Raw genomic sequence first — 21,946 nt, forward strand, 5'->3', positions numbered from 1 at the left:
CGCCCCTGGGTGCGAGAACAGTTACAAGAAATTCAAATTTTTCGCAAGTGGTGTACAAATGGTAACTGTTAGCTGACATTAGGTTAGTCTATAAATAGAGCTTTAGGAAAATATTGTAATCAGTTCAGTTCTTCTTGGAAAACGCTTAGAAACCCAAAAAACGCTCTCAGCCAGAGTAAAATTGGAAATCTTAAGTAATTCCTCTTGTACTTTGCTTTTTTCCAGTTTTTATTAATAAAATTTCTCTACTTTTACGTCCTTTTCTCTTTTCTCTTTTACGTTCATGTTTCTTCCTTCATCTTCTTTTTAATTTCCTATCACCTTGCATGTTTTCTTTTTATCTTTAATTTTACTTTCGAAACTACAATTGAGACCTTGAGACATCCACAAAAGGAGTCGTTTCTGCTCCTTAAATTAAGATTGTGAAACAAAACTCGAAAATTGTTGATTTATTTGTTGTTAACAATGCAACAAAAATTCGAGTAAAACAACTATGTATAGTAAAAAATTAATATTATTGAAAGATAAAATTAAATTAAAATTTTTTATGTATCGTTTTTGTCCCTAACGTTTTCGTCCTATTTAACTCCCTAACGTTTTAAAATCGTCTCAATTTTGTCCCGCCGTCAATTCTGTTAACGGATCCCTGGACAACATTGAATCAATTTTGAAACGTTAGGGACTTAAATAGGACGATTTAAACATTAGGGACAGCTTTAGGACCCATGAAGCACGGACACTTCGCTGAATTGCCGTGTCCACGTGTCTGACACATTTCGGACACGACACTCACCGACACTCGTCCGACACGCGTGTCTGCTGTGTCCAATCGTGTCTTAATAAAAAATAAAAAATTCTCCTCCGAACACACTTGGACACACCTAAATACCATCACGTATCAACATATCCAGTCTTATTTTTAACATATATTCTTGAAATAAATTTAGATATAGTATATATTATTATTTATTAAAATAAAAAGATATTTTAAATACTTGATATAATTAAAATAAGACATTAAAAATCATTAAAAAATTAATTTATATTTTAATATCAATAAAATACTAAAATATCATTACGATTTATCTAAAAAGTTACTTTATATTTTATACGTATGTGTGTCCCCCGTATCTTATAAAATTTTAAAATGTAAGTATCGGCATGTCCCGTGTCCCGTGTCCGTATCGATGCCGTGCATCATAGTTTAGGACTTACCTCAACAAAAACAATACTTTACTCAACTTAAAAACATCATGATTCAAAACCTTCAATATATAGGAAAAGGGAGCTTTTATCACATCCGCAACCCGAGTGCACGTTAGGATGTCAGGCTTAACAGGAAATGCTATCCAATCACTGTGATCTTTCATACTATACTATTCCGTATAAAACACCAGGAAATGGGAAGAAAAACTGGTTTTAAAAAAAAAAAGGTAAAGAACGACAAAAATGGTAGACAAAAGAAAGGTTAGAGTTTCTCCCCTGGGGTATGAGAAAGAGAACCACTTTATATGCTTCTATGGCATTTAATGGCAAAATTTGCAGGAAGAAAAGAAATAAAAAATGAAAACAACCGAAATTTACAATGAAAAAACTGAGATCTTCAGTATTAACCTCGGAAAAAGCAGCCAATGTGAGGAATCCTACGTGCCTTTGTTGTACTCTGTGGTTTTTTACAATGAAGCAAAGCTACAGAACTGTACTTGATTGATTCTCCTGTACATATCTCTGAATGTATTTACACAGCACGGCTCAGAACCACAACGAAACAAAGCCTCCTTCTGAACCAATGGGTTTGTCAAAAAGCTTAACATCCATGTTCACATTCTAATGCTTCTTTCCTCCTATTTGCTATCATAAACCAGGTTCATGAGCCCAGAAAGCATCTGGATCCGGACAAAAGAGAGAAAAATCTTGGATTTCTGTATTTGCTATGTGCCAATTGACAAAGCGAGCTTGTATTGACTTGAACAGAAAAAGGATGACCGGCAAAAGCCAGCATTTATCATCTTCCCTGCAAGACAATCCATCCAAACTTGAAAACAAGGACCAACATAAAATTTACTAGAAGCAAAGCAGAAAGCCCATCTAAAAGCAGTTTCTCAGAGGAGTAAATAAATGGTTTTATTGAAGTTTTTCTTTTTTCATCACAAAGCCAGTGCCTTATCTGTGATAACTCAAAACTCCATGAACAAAAAATTATGAGGGGCATCCAGCGGTTATTGGCAAGTGGTGGGCTACTGGAAAGAGATAGATAGAAGCTACTGGATGAGACCTTGGGGAATTTGGCATCTCAAATATTGCTCTATGTTGAAATGTCTATAATAGACAATGAAGATGGCACCAATTTACTCAGACCATGCTTACATCAGTACTGCCATAAGGTTTAGTGATCATTGGTCGTCATGCCAGTGCCTAAAGGTTTATCTCAGGATTATGCTTTATCTAATATAACATGTTATTCATTGGAACCTATATAAATTTTGAAATAGCATCCTTGTTTTCCAGAACTCTAGTCTTTTTATGTTAAATGATTATTCATTATGGACATACATGATTTACAACATCACTCTTCTATGTGTATATGTGTGATATTCTAGTTTGCATACAGCTTCAACATATAGAAAATAGAAAATAATTATAATAGATAACACGTGATATATTTCACACACAAAATCATTCCAAGGCTTCCTACAAAGAAACAGTTCAAAGATTGACAGACTCAAACCAGCCATCATGTTCAAATATGAGTTACTGTAAACACGGATTAGAAGATGCTATTATTCTTTAGGGTTGGCTATTTATTGTACTGCCAGAGATAATTTAGATAAAAAAAAAATATAGGTTGTTTGTAATATATGTCACTGTTGAATAAGATCAAATGGTGCCATTAAGAAGTTGGCACCCTTACCTCTTAGTATTCCGTGTATTTGCCTCATCAGGGTGCTGGAAGTGAGAGAATGCATAATGAACAAGGCAACAAACAAAAGCAACTCCCTGCACACACACACACACACACACAAGTTAGATGAAAGCAGGAAATATTTCTAAATGGTTGCACATGAATATTATATCTTGAAAGGCTAAGAATTCAATGTCTAGAATTTTACAACTGTCTTCCCCTCCACCTATCATGTAGTGGTCATTCGGCCTTGCCACCTTGGCTTGGCAATATCATTTTCTTCCCATTTTTATGGGCCACTGCTGTTTTCTTCCTTATTCTCAGTTTCCTTTTTATTTATTTATTTATTTTGTCCCTAGTTGAGGGGGAAGATCATTACATTAGATTGATTAGAGGTTTTGTTTACAAGTGAAGCTTGCTTGCTGCTGTTCACTTATACACATGCAATAGACAGTTTGGCTGAATTGTACAAAGAAAGAACTTACAATATTGGACAGAGAAGTGGCATTCCATAGTGCATATACTCTAGAAAGTGAAGCTCTTCTAGGTTCCTTGCTGAATAAAGCATTCAAACCAGCAGGGAATGGAGAAAGTAGAGACAATGGAAGGATTAGCAAAACAGAAAGAAAAGCTGCAAGAGAAATCCAGTAGAACTGAAGCAACATGAGGAGAGTGACAGAAAGATCTGCTAAAAGCATCAAAGAGATCAGCAGCTGCACAGTGTCCTGATAGAGATACTGAGCATTAGATAACATTCAATTTATAGCTGAACAGTGAGATGAAATGCCAAAAAATTTAACTACCTGACGACCAACAGGTCTAGTGTTGCACAACAGCAAAGAAAGTGGAAATAGGAAGTCCCTTTTGAAGTCTAATGATCTCAAGGTAGCATCATTTATTAGGCCCCCATTAATTCCTCCAGTTATCCTTTTAAGAGATAATGAATTGCTGATGTAGGGCCAACTATGCTGCAGTTGCATCAGATTCTTTCCATGAGCCACATTTTTCCTGCCATGAGTATCCAAATAAGAATCCTTTCTAGCTAATAAACATCTAGAATCTAAAGGCAAACCATTAATACTCGCAGTACCAAACTAACTAGAACATTGTCAAGAAATGACGCAACTATAAAAGCTTAAAGAAAAAAGATATCAACGCTTTTTGCATCCCCGAAATGCCTTCTGCCGAGAGAATTGAACAGTTTTGAAACATTGACAGAGCATAAGCACACAGACATTGTGTTGAATTCAAATATCAATTTAAATTAGCATGGGAGCCAAGCATCAACTCTAAACACTCATTGATACCATAAAAGGATAATGCACCATAAGATTCCAAACTGTTGTGCTACACTTGAGAATAACCACTTAGCACCTTTCTTATCCATCTAATGTTGTCAGGTCATATTCCTAAACACAAGCATTATCTAAACTCTCATTTCTATCACTGACGAAATGACAATGGTGATGACTGATGAACAATATAAGCTTTATGGTTTTGAACAGTAAAATTTCCCATCTTCCTTTGAGTAAGCACCATTATTTAGTTACAGTTGGCATTTACTACTAATAACTCAGCACCAAACTAAATAATTCATCCCGGTGATCTTAATAGGATTGAGTAGAAAAATAAGGGCTGCATACAGCATTAACTTAAGATCATAAATTACCTTATAGCTTCATCAGAACCAACCCAGGTATCAGACTGGTGCAAATCATGTAGGGAATAATCACCTATTGCGACAACAATACCCAGCTGATAGTAACCAGAAGCAGTTGCTTGGAACCATCCTAGCTCAATTTTAACTCCATGGAACTCAAGTTGGGGGTTTGCATGGCTATTTATCCAATCAATAACAGGACCTAGTGCGGTACGAATTGACCCTTGCCTCACTGTCCGTAACTGAGCATTCAGGCCAGCTACCAAGCGATTCCAAACAGTTGCCGGGACATGCTGTGATTATAAAATGTGAGATTCATATATCAGTTACACGCAGAGGTAAATAAAAAACTGAAACAGTAAGATTCAACTCAAGACACCTGGCCAAGGAGGTTGGTCAATAGTGTATCGTTGTGAAGATTATAAGGTGCCATGTAGCTTCCATCCCCACCAAAAATTATGCACATGGGAAATCTCTTTTGTATAATTGATACAATATCTAATCGCTTCTCATCACCACCAAGGAAAAAATCAATGTATGCAACCATTAAATCTGGTGTTCCCCCAACCTGCATCAACGGTCTCTTAAAGACATTAATAAGGACGGAAATTTGAAGCCCACAACTGGAAGGTCATAGATTCCAATACAGTTAGTTATTCATGAAAATAGATGAGTTACACATTAAAGATTCAGATTTATTACATTAACATATATACATGGATCACATTGTTATATATAAATAATATTGTTTTACTTTTGTGAGAAAATAAGGGAGACAATGCAATATGGTAAGCTTGAGAGAACATCACCTGAATTCTCATGATATAGCTATATGAAGTGTTAGCTATATACAACAGTACCTATTACTTCTATGATTCACCTCGTCAAAAACCTACTAGATTATTCCTTCAATATACACTAAAACCCACCAAAGCCCCAACACAAATTCCACGGGCAATGTTCACAACATCAAAGTGATCATCAATCTAACCCCTGAATCCTTTCTATTTCCTCTCACCCCTTATTGTCAGGGACTCCACATATGAACACTCAGTCAGATAATTTATTACAATTGGATATTTTCCACATAAAACTTCCTAATTTGATATGTTTAGGCCTTAAGGGCTTCTGCTTTCTTGGATCTGTCTATTTTGTGTCTTCTCGATGTGAAAAATTGTAACATTAATAAAAGCCACTAAACAGGAACTTCACATAAATTATTCCATGATGTTAAATACTGTGCTAGAGTGCAAATCAAACCTTCATCCCTTTGTACAAAGCTCGTGATCGACAGGAGCGTAGGCATGCATGATCATATTCAGATTTCACATATTCCTGAAGGCGACTAATTTTTACTCTTCGCCGCCAATGTTTCCAGGACCAAGCACAAGGATATGCAATAACTGAAAGTATGCTGTGCACTGATCCCTCCCACCAATCATATGCAGCAACAGAGTTGATCTCATCAATAAATCTATTAAATGCATCTTCATACCTGCATACCAGTTAGGTTAAATCTTAATTTAAATCATAATTATGACATTTTATAATATGATACAAGACTAAATGCTTATGTAATATAAGCTTTTCAAACTAGGGTTCTTCTTTATCTTCTCCTTATATAAAAAATGTTTGATACAGAATTTGTAGTCAGGAGTGTCTCCTGTACATAGACCTTTTTAATCTATATAAAATATTTCATACAAGAAGTTTTTCATGGTAAAATATCAGAACTCCAGAAATACAATGAGCTCAACCTAAATAAAAAGGTATTTACTGAAGATCTACAATTCGAACAAAAAATTAGAATTAAGTGTTTGGTTGATGACAAGAAAAAAAAAATGCAAGAAAAATGTTCATACACTAGCAAAAATACAACTCTACAAGTGATTTGGAATTCATTCATACAACCCGCATACAGAGCAATATGTTATAAAGAATCCATGACAAATGAATATGTAGCTTCTCTTACACAATTTCAATTATAGCATGGGGAGGTGAATAAGGAAGATGCCAAGGTTCTCTGAAAGTATTAGGACCCATGAAGTACATTCTGTGCACATGACTTTGAGTCTCTTCAGCTCTAGCACCACGCACCTAGTTTACAATAAAGGAAAAAAAAAAAAAATATATATATATATATATATATATATATATATATATATATATATATATATATATATCAGAAAGTTTCAGAGGTGAGTCAAGACTTAAAAACCTCTCCATAAAAAGCTAATTAAACACTGGAATTTTGTTATCAGAATAGTACCTCAGAAAGAGAAAGAAGATACGGAAAACGGTGATGATTATGGTCTATTGAACTTGAACTAGGATATGAACCAGAACCAATCAACTTGATTCTTAAGGTGCTTAGTAGCAGAGCCAGCAGCAACAAAACCAATGATAACATTATTGAAAATGGCCAGGGACCCCCAAAAGTATAAATAAGTTCCTCTAGAGGTGTGTAGCAATTCGGCATTCTGTACTTGTCTGATATACATCTATAGGGACAATCTTTCTGAGTGACTCCCCCTGCAATAAAAAATGATTATCCTAGAAATTTAAGAGATAGCATAGATTTAGGCATCTTAAGGCAAGAAACATATCAAAGATACCTCGTACATATATGTAATTTGCACGATTTGGGAGAAGATCAAGAGGACAGGGAGTGCAAAGAAATTCATCAGAACCATCAACATCTTTGTAAGTACCAACAGGGCATTCCTGAAAATTCGATTGCTTTGTTCAATAAATTGCAGAAAATATATGTCCAGTACTCCAGTGCATAAGCAAGAAGAATTAGATTTGCAGAGAAATGGCACTAATGGCATGTTCCTACTTTCCTCAGCTCCTTAGTTTCGTTGATATTGCAGAGAAATTGCACTAATGGCATGTTCCTACTTTCCTCAGCTCCTTAGTTTCGTTGATATTCTAGTTTTCTCATCTCTTGAAAATACCCTATCCCCGTCCTGATGACTTGTTCTATAATCTAAATAATATAAATTTTTATTTGCTATTCAGACAAAAGAGGTAATTACAAAAAGAAATTAGGCTCACATGTAGTGTAAAGCACCTGAATCCTATAAAAGTAGAGATGCCTAAAACACACATTTAAGTGTTAGTAATTGTGCTCACACAAACCATGTCCATGTAAAGAAAGGCATATGCTGTTAATGAAGTCAACAGATGGCTTTTAGATTACACTGTTTCTGTTAAATAAGAACAGCACTTTATTAGAGTACATTTTAGAATTCTGTAGCACACAGACAACCAATCACACTGCCTAACAGAATCTGTTGGTAGAACATATTTTCAGTTATAAACAGCAACCATTTTTTTTTATTCTCTCTCCCAGTATTGGATTTTGTTCACTTTTCTGATACTATTCATAAGAGAAGAGAAAAAGAATGAACAAGAGCAGAGATATCACCCAAAAAGAGAGGCATAAATAAAGAGTTTAAGTAGAGATAACCAGTCTCTTTTTGTTAATTACAGAAAGTGATATGTATAGATCTCCAAACACAAAATAAAAAAAAAAAAGAAAGAGAACAAGAAAAATTGAGTGAACAAACCTCACAAAAAATGCCATAAAGGCCTTTAGGACATGCTTTCCCAGTTACTGTACCCTCCTGTCCATAATGGCCACCTTCATTCCCAGCACCTCCACTGTTTAAAATCTTAAAATTTCAGTTGACTCAAATCTAGATAATTTTAGAACAAAGGATGTCTAAACTTGGTCTTGGTGAAAATGCTTGAGCAGAGTCACAGATTTTATATTTTAAAACCAAAAATAAGTAAAACTAGAAAGTGCTGTCAATAAATCAATAGGAAAAAATGAATAGAAGACTGTTCACTGTTATTGTGCTGACTTGATCAGTATTACATGAATAGAACCAAACTCTTATTGCTAATGGCACGACAGCATATATAATCTAAAATCCTATATAAACTAGATTTAAACTGGCGCGATGCGCAAAAGAATAAAATAATATAAGAAAACTCTCGTGTTAAAAAGTAAAGTAATAACATTATTCAATCAAACCTTTTAATAGAATTATTTAGCCTAATTTTAAAAATATATTAGTAGATATTGTATTATATACAAGTATTCTTATACCTTTTATATAAGTCTATAGTATCACCTATTTTACCATAATTATCTTTCTAAACTCATATATATGACCATATATTAACTCCACCTATGCTACATAACCGGTCCCAAGCCCAGGGATAAAGGAGGAGGGTTGTATTATACCCTCGACAGCCAGCATAAAACTTTGTCGAGTCTTCATGACATGGACCAAACACGATCTTTTTTGTTGTATGTATGACCATATTTTGCAAAGTGGAGTATATGGACTAAGTAGAATTATAACTATTAAAATCATGTCAAGACCATTCATTCTTGATATGACCATACATGACAAACATCCTCAAAATAGAAAATACAATAGTAAAATTATGTTATTGAAATAAAAAACATCCTCAATATAATGTAATTTTTTATATAATTGAAGAATTCAATGTGAGAAATTAATTATGAGATTGGTGGTAGGTTGGTTGCAAAATTTACTCTCTGGTATTATAAATTATTAAATTAATGTAGCTATGGTGTCAGGTGATATATGTTTCTCTCTATCTTATTACAAACTATGTGAGAGTGATCTCAGGTTGGTTACATAGATGTAATTTTCTATGATATTATAAATGTGGCTATATAAATAGATGTCTTTCTCTATATTAATAAAATCTAAATTTAGAATTGACAAGACAATTTTAAAAAGAATTTAAGAACTTAAGTGTCATTAGCTCACTCTTTTGTCTATTCTTTTATATAATTTTCATAATTTTATAAAATGAGTGTCATTAGCTCACTCTTTTGTCCATTCTTAAATTCTTAAATCTTAAGTTCATATATTGCACATTTAATATGAACTAACATCCTCTATAATATCTTTAGCATTCAATTCGATGCTAAAGTAGCAATCCCTTGTCATTCTGGCTCACTAGTCTCAAAAATTCACAAGTCAAGTTAGATTCAAATAGCATCCAGATCAACTAGAAAATAAAATGCATAGAATATCTAGACATATTTAAGTAAGTAAACTCATTGACTTATTAAAAGCACCCACCCTTCCTTTCATATTTCAAGTAGGTCACATTTTCTGGTGACCATGTACTCAGGCATTCATATTCCCAACATTTCATTACAAGATTCTGGAAAAGATTTAACATGATCCTTGAGCCAAAAAGAACTCAGACAAACCTGTTGTTCATGGTGCCACTAACACTTGCAACAGGAACATACTCTTCCGCTGTACCAATTCTTGACCAATGGAAATGAATTCTCCCTCCACCTCCACCGCCGCCACCAAGGGAGCCACCATTACCCCCAACAACAGATAAGGATGAATTCTCCAAAAGTTTGAGTTCCTGAAGGAAAAGAAGTACTGTTCCACCAGAACCTCCACCAAGACCACCAACCAAAGAACCATCACTGCTTGTTATTGCCTTGTTAAAGCTTTGGCCATCAGCTCTCAAGGACCCATATAGGTCAAGCCTCAAAAGTGGCCACTGAATAGATCCAATCACTAGCCAAAAAATCGAATAAAAATTAATACAACTGAAAATTATAAAAATAGATCATTTCCTTTGTATAAGGACTATAAAGTATAAACACAATGATATAGCATTTGCAGCTATCCACATCCACCTCAATAGTCCAAAAACATAAAAAGAGAATCCCTTCTTGAACAATTCAAGTTAAAGGTATTCAAAACTATTTACCAATCATTCCACCTCCAACATGTCCATATGACCCATTAGGGCCCTGAGTTCCACTACCCAATTCACACGGAAAAATAGCATTTCCATACTCATCACCACCAATGCTCACTCTCCCATTGAAATATCCAGACCCTCCTCTTCCACCATGTCCAGCACCACCACCAGCTCCATTCAAAAAGTTTCCCTTTCCAATACCTTCAGTGCAACCTGAAAAAGGTCTCAGTCTAGTCAGAATCCCAAAACTACACTATCATTATTTTGTAATAAGAAATTTGGAAGAGAAGAAAGCAGCCAAAGAAAGGCTTGAAGAACTTTTCTATTACCTAATTCTGATGCAGTAATCACACCATCAGTGCCAACAATCACAGTTCTTGCCCTGTGAATGTGAACTATGCTTCCTTTCATAATGCCATTTACAAGAAGATCCTCAACACGACAAATCTTCAAAAACACAGAGTAGCACAATAAGATTCTAATTTGACAATACCATTTCCTGTGCAAGACCCGATGACAATAACCATGCCTAACAAAAGGTGCTAATCATTGAAGGAGTAATTTGAATTGATGATTATGATAACAATGATAGAAAGTTCTGATATTCTTACAACGACAGTATACATATATAGATATACGCTGAGCATTACAGCATGAGCGAAAACTAATACTCTTTTGAGTATTTATTATAAGCCCTAAGTTTTTCAGAAATTATATAATCGCATTAAATGCAACATATGTGGGCGAGAAAAAATTGGTTCCAACAATAACTACTCAAAATAAAATCTATTACTTAACAAATCTTACTTGAAGAGAGAAGGATAGTGTATAATTGACATGACAATCATCAGGTGGAGTTATCAAATCTATTGGGCATCTCTGTGTGTCGCAAAGATGCTTTGTCACCCTGCAAAGGTTGTTTAAAAGATAGAAACAACAAACTGGATTAAGTTTAGAGTTTCTTTGGTTTCACACTTAAACAGCTTGTATGGTAGCTGTTTAATCAATCATTGTGTCTAAGCAGCCATACTTACGTGCCTCTACTAGCATCATCATCCAAAGGGGCTTGAAGTAAAGAACCTGGGCCAACCTGTCACAAGAGAAGGGCTATTAAAATTCCGAAAACAAATATGGGCTACAAAACCGACTGAGCTGCAAACATAGTGCAGAATTTTTCTTCAAACAGAAGCTGAGCTATATAACCAAAATCGACTGAACTTGACAGTAAAGCCTTAAAAAGGGAACAGCAATAGCAGATTCATATTGCATTCAAATACAACAATGTCCACAAAGTCTTTTACTGCAAGAGGTTGTTAGCTACATGGATCAACAACGGCTAAAGGATCCTATTGTAAATCATATAGACAAATCACAATCTTAAGTCCTTCTAAATGGTTTCTTTGCAGGCTTTTTTACTTTGTGGGAAAAGAGATTTTATTAGAAGAGAAGAAAAGACTACAGAAGAGGATCAGGGGGAAAAAATAAGGTAATGCTAAATCCTAAGTAGATAAACCATGCAGCAACAAATGTCAATCCGTTTGTGTATCTGATAATGACACTCCATGAAATAAAGCAAGAGCAGAGCACCAAAGAGAATATTGAAAAAAAAAGTAAATGTACAGTTGAAAAGGAATTACAAAAACTCTAACACTCCTTTAATAGGAGCCAGAGAAAGTGATCAAACAGTTGTGGAAAATTCTCTAAAATTACTCAGATTCCAGTATTGCACCAAGATGATATCAACCTCTAGTTTTGGAAAAATAAAATAGATATTTTAAGCATTAGAGTTTGCCTAGTCTCTCCCAAGTCTCAAATGCAATTTTTTTTTCCTAGCCTAAACTGGAAATGACCCTTCCCCTAACATCATATAGCCTCTACACATATTCACCCTGAATACACTACTGACAGCTCTGCAATTTGTTAGGACTAGTGTCCACTATGATTCGCCAAATTCCACATTGGTTCCTATCATCATTTCAAACAAAATACACCAAAGCGCAACATAAACCAAGGAACACCACAAGATCTTAGCATCTTTATGGGAGCCAAAAACATCTTGAATTAGTAAGGAGGAAATGATGCAACAGATCAATTGGGCAACCCTATGACTCTTCAAGATATTAACCTAACTATGGGGCTACTTTCACTTTGATTGACTTTCTTACTGGCAGTTTTACAAGTCATCTCCCAATATGATCAAACCACCAAAGACAACATTGTATCATCATTTCAGAATAGGTATCACTCCAACTTTCTCAATAATGTATTCATTCTTAATGTTATCTTATATAATATGGCAACTCATACAACATCCTTTCCTCTGTTTTAATTCATTTACACTGTAATAACAAAAATATTTAGTTCCACCAACAGAATAAAGAATGATTAAACCTCATTAATTCAATATATCTCTTTGGTATCAACTCCCTGAAATAAGGGGGATCCCTAAACAATCGTGCAAAACTCTTGTAAGCACACCAAAAACTATAGAAACTATAAGTATAATTTATATCATTACTTACAGTTACATTATAGAAGAGAGACAAGGATATCCGCTGGCCTTTAATTGTATCGCCGTCCCCAGTCAACTGCAGCAGTCCTTGACCATATAAACCCAAATTTGTATTCGAACTAATGACAGAGTTTTGCTGAAAAATAGCAATCACAATCAAAATGAAAGCTCCAGCTGACCAAGAATAAAATATTGATCTATGGCCACAAGCAGAACATAACTTTAGATTAAGACCATTATACCCTTAAAACAGCCAGGTTTCTGACTTCAAATACCGAAGCAGTCACAACAGTACTTTCACCACCATCAATTTGGATTGAGGAATTCCACATGAGTAACATCTTAACAGCAACTCTAAATGCTCCAAAAACCTTCATAAAATTAAAGCATTTGTTAAATAATGAGTTAAAAGCAGAGCATAAATAAATTGGGGACTAAAACAATTCATGTGAACATAGATTAGAAAATGCATAAAAAATTATAACAGAAAAACACTTTGAATTGCAATCTAGTACCTTTATGATAGAATCACTTAATAAAAGCTCTTCTGCAACAAGCTCAAATTCAGAAATTGGATAATCAGATAACCCAAAGGTTAAGCTTGCTCCATAATAAACACTTATTTGGCCGCTAACCTTTAAAAAAGTCAAATAAATACAACATATTGAAATTCAAGTGGCTTACAAAATCCTTCAGCTTGGGGGTATTGTATGTATTAATTTTATACCTGAGCTCTGGACCAAACAAGTGGAACCAAAACTTTTCCTTTATTTTCCACATAAACATTTGACCATAAAGAAGGAGTGGTTGAGAAGTCAAGCAATGGGGTTTCAGTCTCTGTTGTGATATTATCATTGCCAACTCTCAAACTTCGTAAATTCGCATTGAAATATGTGCCCGCAGCTCCAGAATTCCCAGGACAGCCAATACTCAAACCTCCTGTTACAACAAATGCATGAACTGAGTAGGAATGCCTTCTTGCTATACAGCTAAAGAGAAAAGCACACGTGCATGTTACATCTGGAACTATTGAAACTATAGATATGACAATGTCAACCAAAATACTTTTTGTCGAAAGAACATATCTCAAAACATCAAATGCATGATGGTTTCAACAACATCAAAAGTTTCAGATTATGTATGTCTACATGTTAATAAGAATCCCATTAAAGTGAGAACAAAGAAATACAAAGAAGGTGGGGGAAAAAGGGTTCTCCTATAAAAAAAAACCCAAACACAAAAAAGGGCAAACGTCTTCAATCTCTCAACATGTCCGAGGGGGAAAGTATCATGAGCTTTACACCAAATAGATGCTAAGCGTCTAATCCTAAGACTTGTTTTTCAAAGAATCTATCATTAAAGGTGTGTGCATTAAGCTCCAACCAAATAGTCGAAATAGTTGCAAAGATTGCACTGTTCCGCATAACTTTTGCCTCTTTACTACTACTAAACCCAACAAACCTAGTCAATAAGACCGTGCATACTGAAAAAACTATTTTTATTTTTGTAAAAAACGCAGATCGTGCATACTGAAAATTTCAGTGAAACTTTTATATGCTTAAAAGAATGCTCCATTTTTTGATATTTTGATTCACATGGATTAATCTAACAATTCAAATCAAGTAGAACACACTGTTTTAACTACCACAAGTAGAAGAATATTGGGACAAACCATGAACAGTAATTATTAAATCTTCTTGTATGCTGTAACAATCAAGTGATACTCTTCCTCCACCGCCTCCACCCCATCCTGTCCCACCAGCAGCACTGATGATACCATATCCCTTCCTATACTCATCCAAACAGTTAAATCCAACAAAAGAGTTACAAGAAAAATAAAGTAGAAATCATAAATTAATTCAATAGTAAACCTTCATATAAGAGAAGACAAACCTACAAAACAGAAACAACTTGCAAACCATAAACAAAGGCATGACATTTTGGAAAACATTTAAAATCTGGAAGACAAAGGAACTAACAGTTGCAATTTGTAAATGGCCTAGGGCTATATATGTAAGCAGATCCATATAAAAAAAATTTGACAGCACCATCATCAAAAGCTACAAACCTCTTTGATAATTGTAATTAACAGAATTTTACAAATATCTGCAACTATCTTACCATCTTGGAACCTTTTAATATGTAACTAGACAACTCATTATCATTGCTACTATTATTAAAACTGAATGAAATTTCGTATAAACGCATTTTGCACTTAAATTAATAGCTATAAACATCCATAACAGTCCTTCAGCAGTCATAACATGAAAAATAGGTATACTGTCACAGATTGACAAGTAGTTGATACTCACAGCTTTACAGCATGCAATACTATGCTTCCACCAGAGCCACCTCCCCCATCAGACCCTCCATCACCACCTTCTACAGTGACAGACCCATTTAGATATAAAGTGTCCTTCACTAGAAGCTTAACACGCCCCCCACCATTCCCTCCATATGGTTTTTGAGTAGATTTTCCACCACCCTTACTCCCATAACTCCATGGATCAGATATTGTAGACCAACCATAAACATCACCGCCCCAGTTTGTGTTATTATTTTTTAAACAAGATGCACCACGCCCACCATGTCCCCCACCACCTCCATCATAGCCAACAGGTGTGCCACTGGTTTGAGCAGGTGGTGACCCACCCAAAGATGATGAGTTTATACAAGAATTGCGTTCCATTGTTAAATTGGCTGCAGATAAAACAACAGAACCAGCAATAATAGAAGCATTTTGACCAAGTTTAATGCTGCCTGACACATTGACTGTTATTGTACACCCTTCTACGGGACATAAAAGTGAAACATGAGAAAGTATCTCCAAATTTCCAACACCAAATATGTTAATATCATGATTCAAAGTATGAGTTGAGCTTAGCAAGCATGTGGTATCAAAAGATCCTACACCTTCTAGGTCCTCACAAGAAACTGATTCAATCAATGAGAATGAAGAAGTTGATGTTTCAGCAAATGCAGAACCACTGAGTTGAGATTTATATCTTAGAAGTGACCCAGAATAACCCAACCAATCCTCCTCTAAACCAGTACTCCTATTCAAACTCTGTCCTGGATCAAAAGAAAGGCAACATATATGAAGATACCCAAACAGAAGACAGCACCAGAGGCACCTATGCATCACAACAGATTGCATCACCACCTAGGCCCAGTATGTATAAAATAGAAATCAGAATGAGTGTAAGCTTCCAAACGGATCAGCAACTATTATAGACATATGTTTTACAGAAAGCTAGATCCATAGGTACTGGCACTCCAGGCAACCACTTTTATGTTGTGTTCTGCAACAAAATGAAAATGAAATATCAATATCAAGCAACTAGACGAACAGAAAGGTTACAGTACTTTTTCCCTTCATGTTTTTACATACAGAAACCATATTCCATGAAAATAAAAATAAAAAATAAAGAAATTAAAAATAAAAACTAAAGTGTGATGTATGTAGAAGCTTCAAAAAATTCCAAAGTTTCACCGAGAAACTTATCCAACGAAGAACTTGGAAGCAAAGAATTACATTAAAATCGTCAAATGGACAAGGGATATCACTATATTGTTCTCAAACCTACTAAGAGCAAGACAAGTCAATTTTATTATTTAATGGCTTAAGAAGCCCCTCTTCTGTGAGGTTTCCTCCACTGTTACTATCATTTATTTAAAATTATTATCATAAAAACATCTTAAATTTCATAGTTTGCCATTGATTAAAAATAAATAAATAAAAGAGATACATATACACACACACACACACATAGAGAGAGAGAGAGAGAGAGAGAGAGAGAGAGAGAGAGAGAGAGAGAGAGAAGCATCACATTTCAATTTGATTATTTCCCTAAACAGCATAAAATGAAAAGAGACAACATAACTTCAAACAAATATAAGACTGACTCAAATACAAATTAACCTCTGTAATGCCCCCAGGTCAAAGTCACTCTAAATTCTACAACACCTTATCTCAAGTGGGCACCATATTGAAGGTTGAGTCCCGTTGTTCTTCTCTGCTAAAAACTGTAATATAGGAGACATATACCTCAAACAAATCATCGTTCTAATCACTCTTGTTTCCGAGTACTTTTAACTCTATCATGATTCATTACCATTATCTAACTTATGAAAGCCAACATAACATCATCATCATCCTTCGTTACAACATGGATCTGTTAAACTAATTACCTCAAGTTGGCCTATCTTTGTAAGAAGAATCCATCTCCAATTACAACCAGAACCATCACTAGTAAGAATTATATCAAACATGGGACTATAAATTTATATATTAGGCTCTACACGTTGCATTAGTATTTCACATTAAAAATACATAAAAAAATTTTACAACACCAGCAACATGCTACTATTGCTAAGCCTTTGGTCATAAAAATGTATGCATGTTGTGACTATGCCTCCATTTTCAACCGCATCACTTATTCACAATTTAGAGTATCCTACACCGCTCACATTGAAATTCAAGTCCATTAACTACACACACCACCGAAACTCAATCGATGATGAATCCATTGACTGTTAATCAGAATTAAAAAAATAAAAAATAAAAAAACACAACCTCTAAAGCAAGAACGCATGCAATGCAATGCGATCCGAATACCGAACGCAAAATAAATGTAGAATCTAAAGCAATAAACAGCGATCAAACCTAGTGCGCATAGCTACCGATGCTAAATTTAAACGAAGGAAAATTACGAAATAAAAAGGGAAAGAGGAGAATCAGGGAAGAAGAAGTGAACTAACCGCGAGATGAGAGCGAGGAAGAAGATAAAAAGCAAGAGAGAGAGAGAGAGAGAATTGCAGTGAATCTTTGATTCTAATAGTAGTGAAGTGAAGCTGATTGAGTAAACAATAGTAGTTGTTGTTGATGTCAAAGTCAGGATTCAGAAGATGATGGTATGCGTCGTTTCGCTTTAGCTTTTACTTTATGCTTTTCGTAACTTAACACATCAGAGAGAGAGAGAGAGAGAGAGAGAGAGAGTATGTATGTATGTATTTGAATATGTATATGTATATGTATATGTATATGTGTGTGTATGTAACTATGTATGGGGAAGGAAGGAAAGTCACTCGGAGTCCAAGCTACGTTATTGTAGGAAGCTAGCTGGATTCTGATAGATTCATTAGCGGCTTTTCAGAATGATTGGGCCTCCTTCCTTCTTTCATTTGCCCTCCCTTTTCTCCCTTAATTTCGGGAATGCCCTTCGCCTTTCCCTCTCCATTTCCGGAATCTGCTCTTGATTTATATATACTTTCCGAGCCTGTTTGGGTAGGTTCAAAAAGTGATTTTTTTTTTTTAATTTTTAATTTATAAAAAAGTATAATATTAATGTTTGGTATAATTTTTAAAATAAAATTATAATTTTTTTAAAAATTATTTTAGTGTTTAAGAAAAAATTTTTAAAAAATAATTTTTTTCATAATAAAAAGTTTTTTTATTATTTTTTTCTTAAAATAAGTACTTTTAAAATTAAAAAACCAAACACAAAATAATTTATTTATAAACTACTTTTAATATAAGTATTTATTGTTTAAGCTATTTTTTCAAAAGTAACTTAATTAAGTTATTTACCCACTGGATCTCACTCTTCTAAAAATTACCTTTATGACAATTCTTGTGATAAATTAACTTATTTTTTGAAGGTAAATTCCCTTTTGTAATATAAAGGAGGATACTTCGTAAAAATTATTTTTTATTATTAAATAATAAATTATAAAATTTAATTTTAGTATATTGTAAAAATATTATTTTTATTTAAATAGGATTAAATAAATAAATTATATTTTAATACAAATATTTTTATGAAAAATATTTTTAGTATTTTTATTAAAATATGTGCCAAATTATATATAGATTTAATTATATATATTTAATTTATTGAATAATTTTTTTAATATATTTTATTTAGAATTTAATTTTGATGTAATGATAATTTATACAATTATTCAATTATATTCTCTTTAGATGATTATTCACCTAGTGAATATAAAAAATTAAAAAATTATTATTTTTATTGATGTGATGTTATGTAATTAAAAATATTTATAAATTTATTTTAAATTGATATTATATTAAAATTATTTTTTTTATTTGAATTCAGAACATTGAATTTGAATTAAAATCTAAATAATTATGTTGTCTTATTGTACTTAAGATTTCAGGAAAACATAAAAATAATATATCTTTATAAATAATTGTCAAAATAAACTAAATTCCTTAAATCAAACACCCACTTATATTAACATTTGCTATGTCCACGAATACACAATCTAATGTTCGAAGAAACTTTTACCTAACTTGTATGACGTGTATAGTGAAACATGGCATGAGTTGGTATACTCACAATTCACAAACTTCTCCAAAGGCATAAGGAAATGGAAGCAAAATATGAATAGATCCACGAGTTGCGTGGCAATATAAACTGAACGAGACTAAAGTAATAATTTAATCAAAGATGATGGGCATTTTGTTTCGTTTGGCCAGCTGTACAACAAAATCCAAACTACTTAAAATGTTTAATACGTTAATTCCTCTATAGTTTCTTTCATGAAGGGGTCCAGGGAGAAAGCTCCAATTGCAATTGCCATTAGTGTTTATAACAATTCCAATTCAACTAAACCACAGTATGATATATACTCAACGACGTATAACGGCACACGTGTCCTGATTTCTTACGTTGACATTAATATTATTTTTGGTGGGGAATAATAAGGCATTCAAAATCAGATAACATTTTCAAAATTGTTAATCGATTCAGCTTTGAACAATTGAATAAAAAAAAAGAACGATGATAGATTGGTTGGCATGTTGTTCAAGTTCGGCCAATGTAGTGTATTTTACTTTAATTGAACCAATTTTTAGATTTGTTGTTCACGTTGTTTAAAAAAATTATTAATTACCTAGCATAATCTTTTTTATATATAATGGTGATGTGTTCAGTGTTGTATTATTTCTTACAACAATCTTACTCATATTAACGTTACACCATAGTCCATACTCTTTTTTTTTGGGTATTCATGCACAATATATTTTAGTAAAAAATGCTACTTGTACAACAAAATTTAATATTTAATCAGTTTTTAATATTATTTAATTAATTTTAATTAAAATGTATATCTATTTTTTAGGATACATATTTATAATTAAGATTAATTTAAATTTTAAAAACTAAATTTTTTTTAACTTTCTACCCACTTCATAGTTAGTTATTATTTTCTTTTTTCATGTTTATTCTCTTTCTATAAAACCGTTTTCTTCTTTAATATTCCAATTTGTATATGCAGAAAAAAAGAATTCAAAATTAGTGCATTTAGAAACAAATTAATCTCTTACTGATTGTACTTTTAATAAAATGTAGGATTTGTTTTACGACTTTCTAGTGATGAATGGTCGAATATAATTATATTCACAAACTAAAATATTTTCAATTGTAATTTCTTTTTTAATTGTAACACATCTAAAATTATTAAGTTATACAAAAATATTTTTAAAACACATCCAAAATCATAAATCTAAAATTTAAATTTAAACATTAAAAAATAATTATAACACATCTAAAATTACGAAGTTATACAGAAAATATTTTTGAAATACTTTCAAAATACAAAAATTGCACGTGCAAAAATAATTTAACATTGCAATAAGTCACCAAAAAAAAATTTAACATTGCAATATATATGAAAATCTCTTTAGGCCATTTTATTCGATTTTTTATTTCAAAAAAATTAAAATTTATACAGAATAATAAAAAAAATAATGGTGTCAAAGACCCATCCAAACCTTAGGTAAGTTTTCGGCAACGGCGACGAGGAAGAGAAAGGCAGTGACGAAGATGAGTGTTGACGAAGGGGAATGTGGCGTTGTGATGTGAATGAGCGCCGAAAAGGAAGAAGGCAGCGTCGAGTGTTTTGACACGGGACAAACGTGATTTCTCTGCTTCTTTGAGTGTTTTGTACGGGTTTAATTAATAACTTGATGGTTTAAGGTTTATTTTATAATTTTAAAATCAAATTTTTGAATTTTGAATAATTTATTTTTTAGATATGTATTTAAATTATAATATATTAATAATTAATAATTAAATATATTAAATCTGAAACAGAAATTTAAAATTTAAAATTTAAATTTCAGTTTTTGTTAGATTGTATTTTAAATGTGTATTTAATTTTAAAAAGACAATAAATCTATTCATAATTTTTAGATGTGTTTATTTTAATTTTTTTTAATTATTGTAATAAAAGGCTAAATGTTGTACCATATTTAAATGATACCTAATTGAATTGATTTTAGTGTTTGCACAAGAATGTAACACCATACTTTATCTCTCCTTAGACTCGAAAGCAAATCCTTAGAAAAGCCCATTTCTATTTCCTAATAAGAAATTCAAGAGTGATAAATGCAATACCATAGTCAATTCATGGGCCAAAAACAAGAAATAAATTGTTACACTACATTAGTACATTCAGACCCCAGAAAATGAAAATGTTATACACACATATTAGCCATTGCTTTATGATAAATGCCGTCAATAACTCAATATCCTATGAGAGAGTACAGGAAGTCAGGAACCAATTTTAACACACTGTACAATAAAGGGTTTATACATATAAATGATTCACACGTTTGAATATTTTTTTAACAATACTACATGACCATCAACAATTTATACATATATTTATAAAAATTGACACATATAAAATACATGATTACGTCTATATTTACTAAAATTTACACACATAAGTTAATATAATTTATTTATTAAAGATAATTTAATATTTATACTGATTAAATATTAGCTAAAATTACTAAAAATTACTAAAGATTTTCTGTATTTTTTTTAAACAAAATCTCCAAAAATTAACTATTTCTAATGATATAACAATATAATATGATTTTATAAAATACTTTTTACACCATAAGTATAAAAAGGGAAAAAAAGAGAAAAGAAAAATATGACCCTCCAATAAAATACTCCAAAAAGTGACAACCGACAACACAGAAATTATAGCCTGACTACTATTGCATGTATATATCCTATTGTCCTGAAACTGAAAGTGAAACAAAGGAGCGTAT

General features: G+C 32.8%; 1 protein-coding gene across 1 annotated transcript; it reads right to left on the reverse strand.

The window, feature by feature from the left end:
* Positions 1 to 1,455: 1,455 nt before the first annotated feature.
* LOC107642619 (MraZ) lies at positions 1,456 to 17,867 on the reverse strand. Its single transcript, XM_088487635.1, has 23 exons — positions 17,617 to 17,867; positions 15,168 to 16,157; positions 14,528 to 14,643; positions 13,583 to 13,794; positions 13,371 to 13,490; positions 13,098 to 13,226; positions 12,866 to 12,991; positions 11,378 to 11,433; positions 11,151 to 11,250; positions 10,673 to 10,790; positions 10,350 to 10,556; positions 9,829 to 10,153; positions 8,135 to 8,228; positions 7,178 to 7,286; positions 6,832 to 7,094; positions 6,535 to 6,659; positions 5,823 to 6,057; positions 4,942 to 5,130; positions 4,572 to 4,855; positions 3,706 to 3,910; positions 3,388 to 3,627; positions 2,912 to 2,997; positions 1,456 to 2,014 (listed from the first exon to the last, which is right to left on the reverse strand). Exons 2-23 carry the CDS (start codon positions 16,010 to 16,012, stop codon positions 1,855 to 1,857), a joined length of 4,344 nt encoding a protein of 1,447 aa, XP_088343761.1. The 5' UTR covers positions 16,013 to 16,157; positions 17,617 to 17,867; the 3' UTR covers positions 1,456 to 1,854.
* Between the last annotated feature and the right edge of the window lie 4,079 nt (positions 17,868 to 21,946).

The sequence above is a fragment of the Arachis ipaensis genome, chromosome B5, assembly GCF_059453495.1.
Source record: "Arachis ipaensis isolate K30076 ecotype BB chromosome B5, ASM5945349v1, whole genome shotgun sequence".
Classification (NCBI taxonomy): domain Eukaryota; kingdom Viridiplantae; phylum Streptophyta; class Magnoliopsida; order Fabales; family Fabaceae; genus Arachis; species Arachis ipaensis.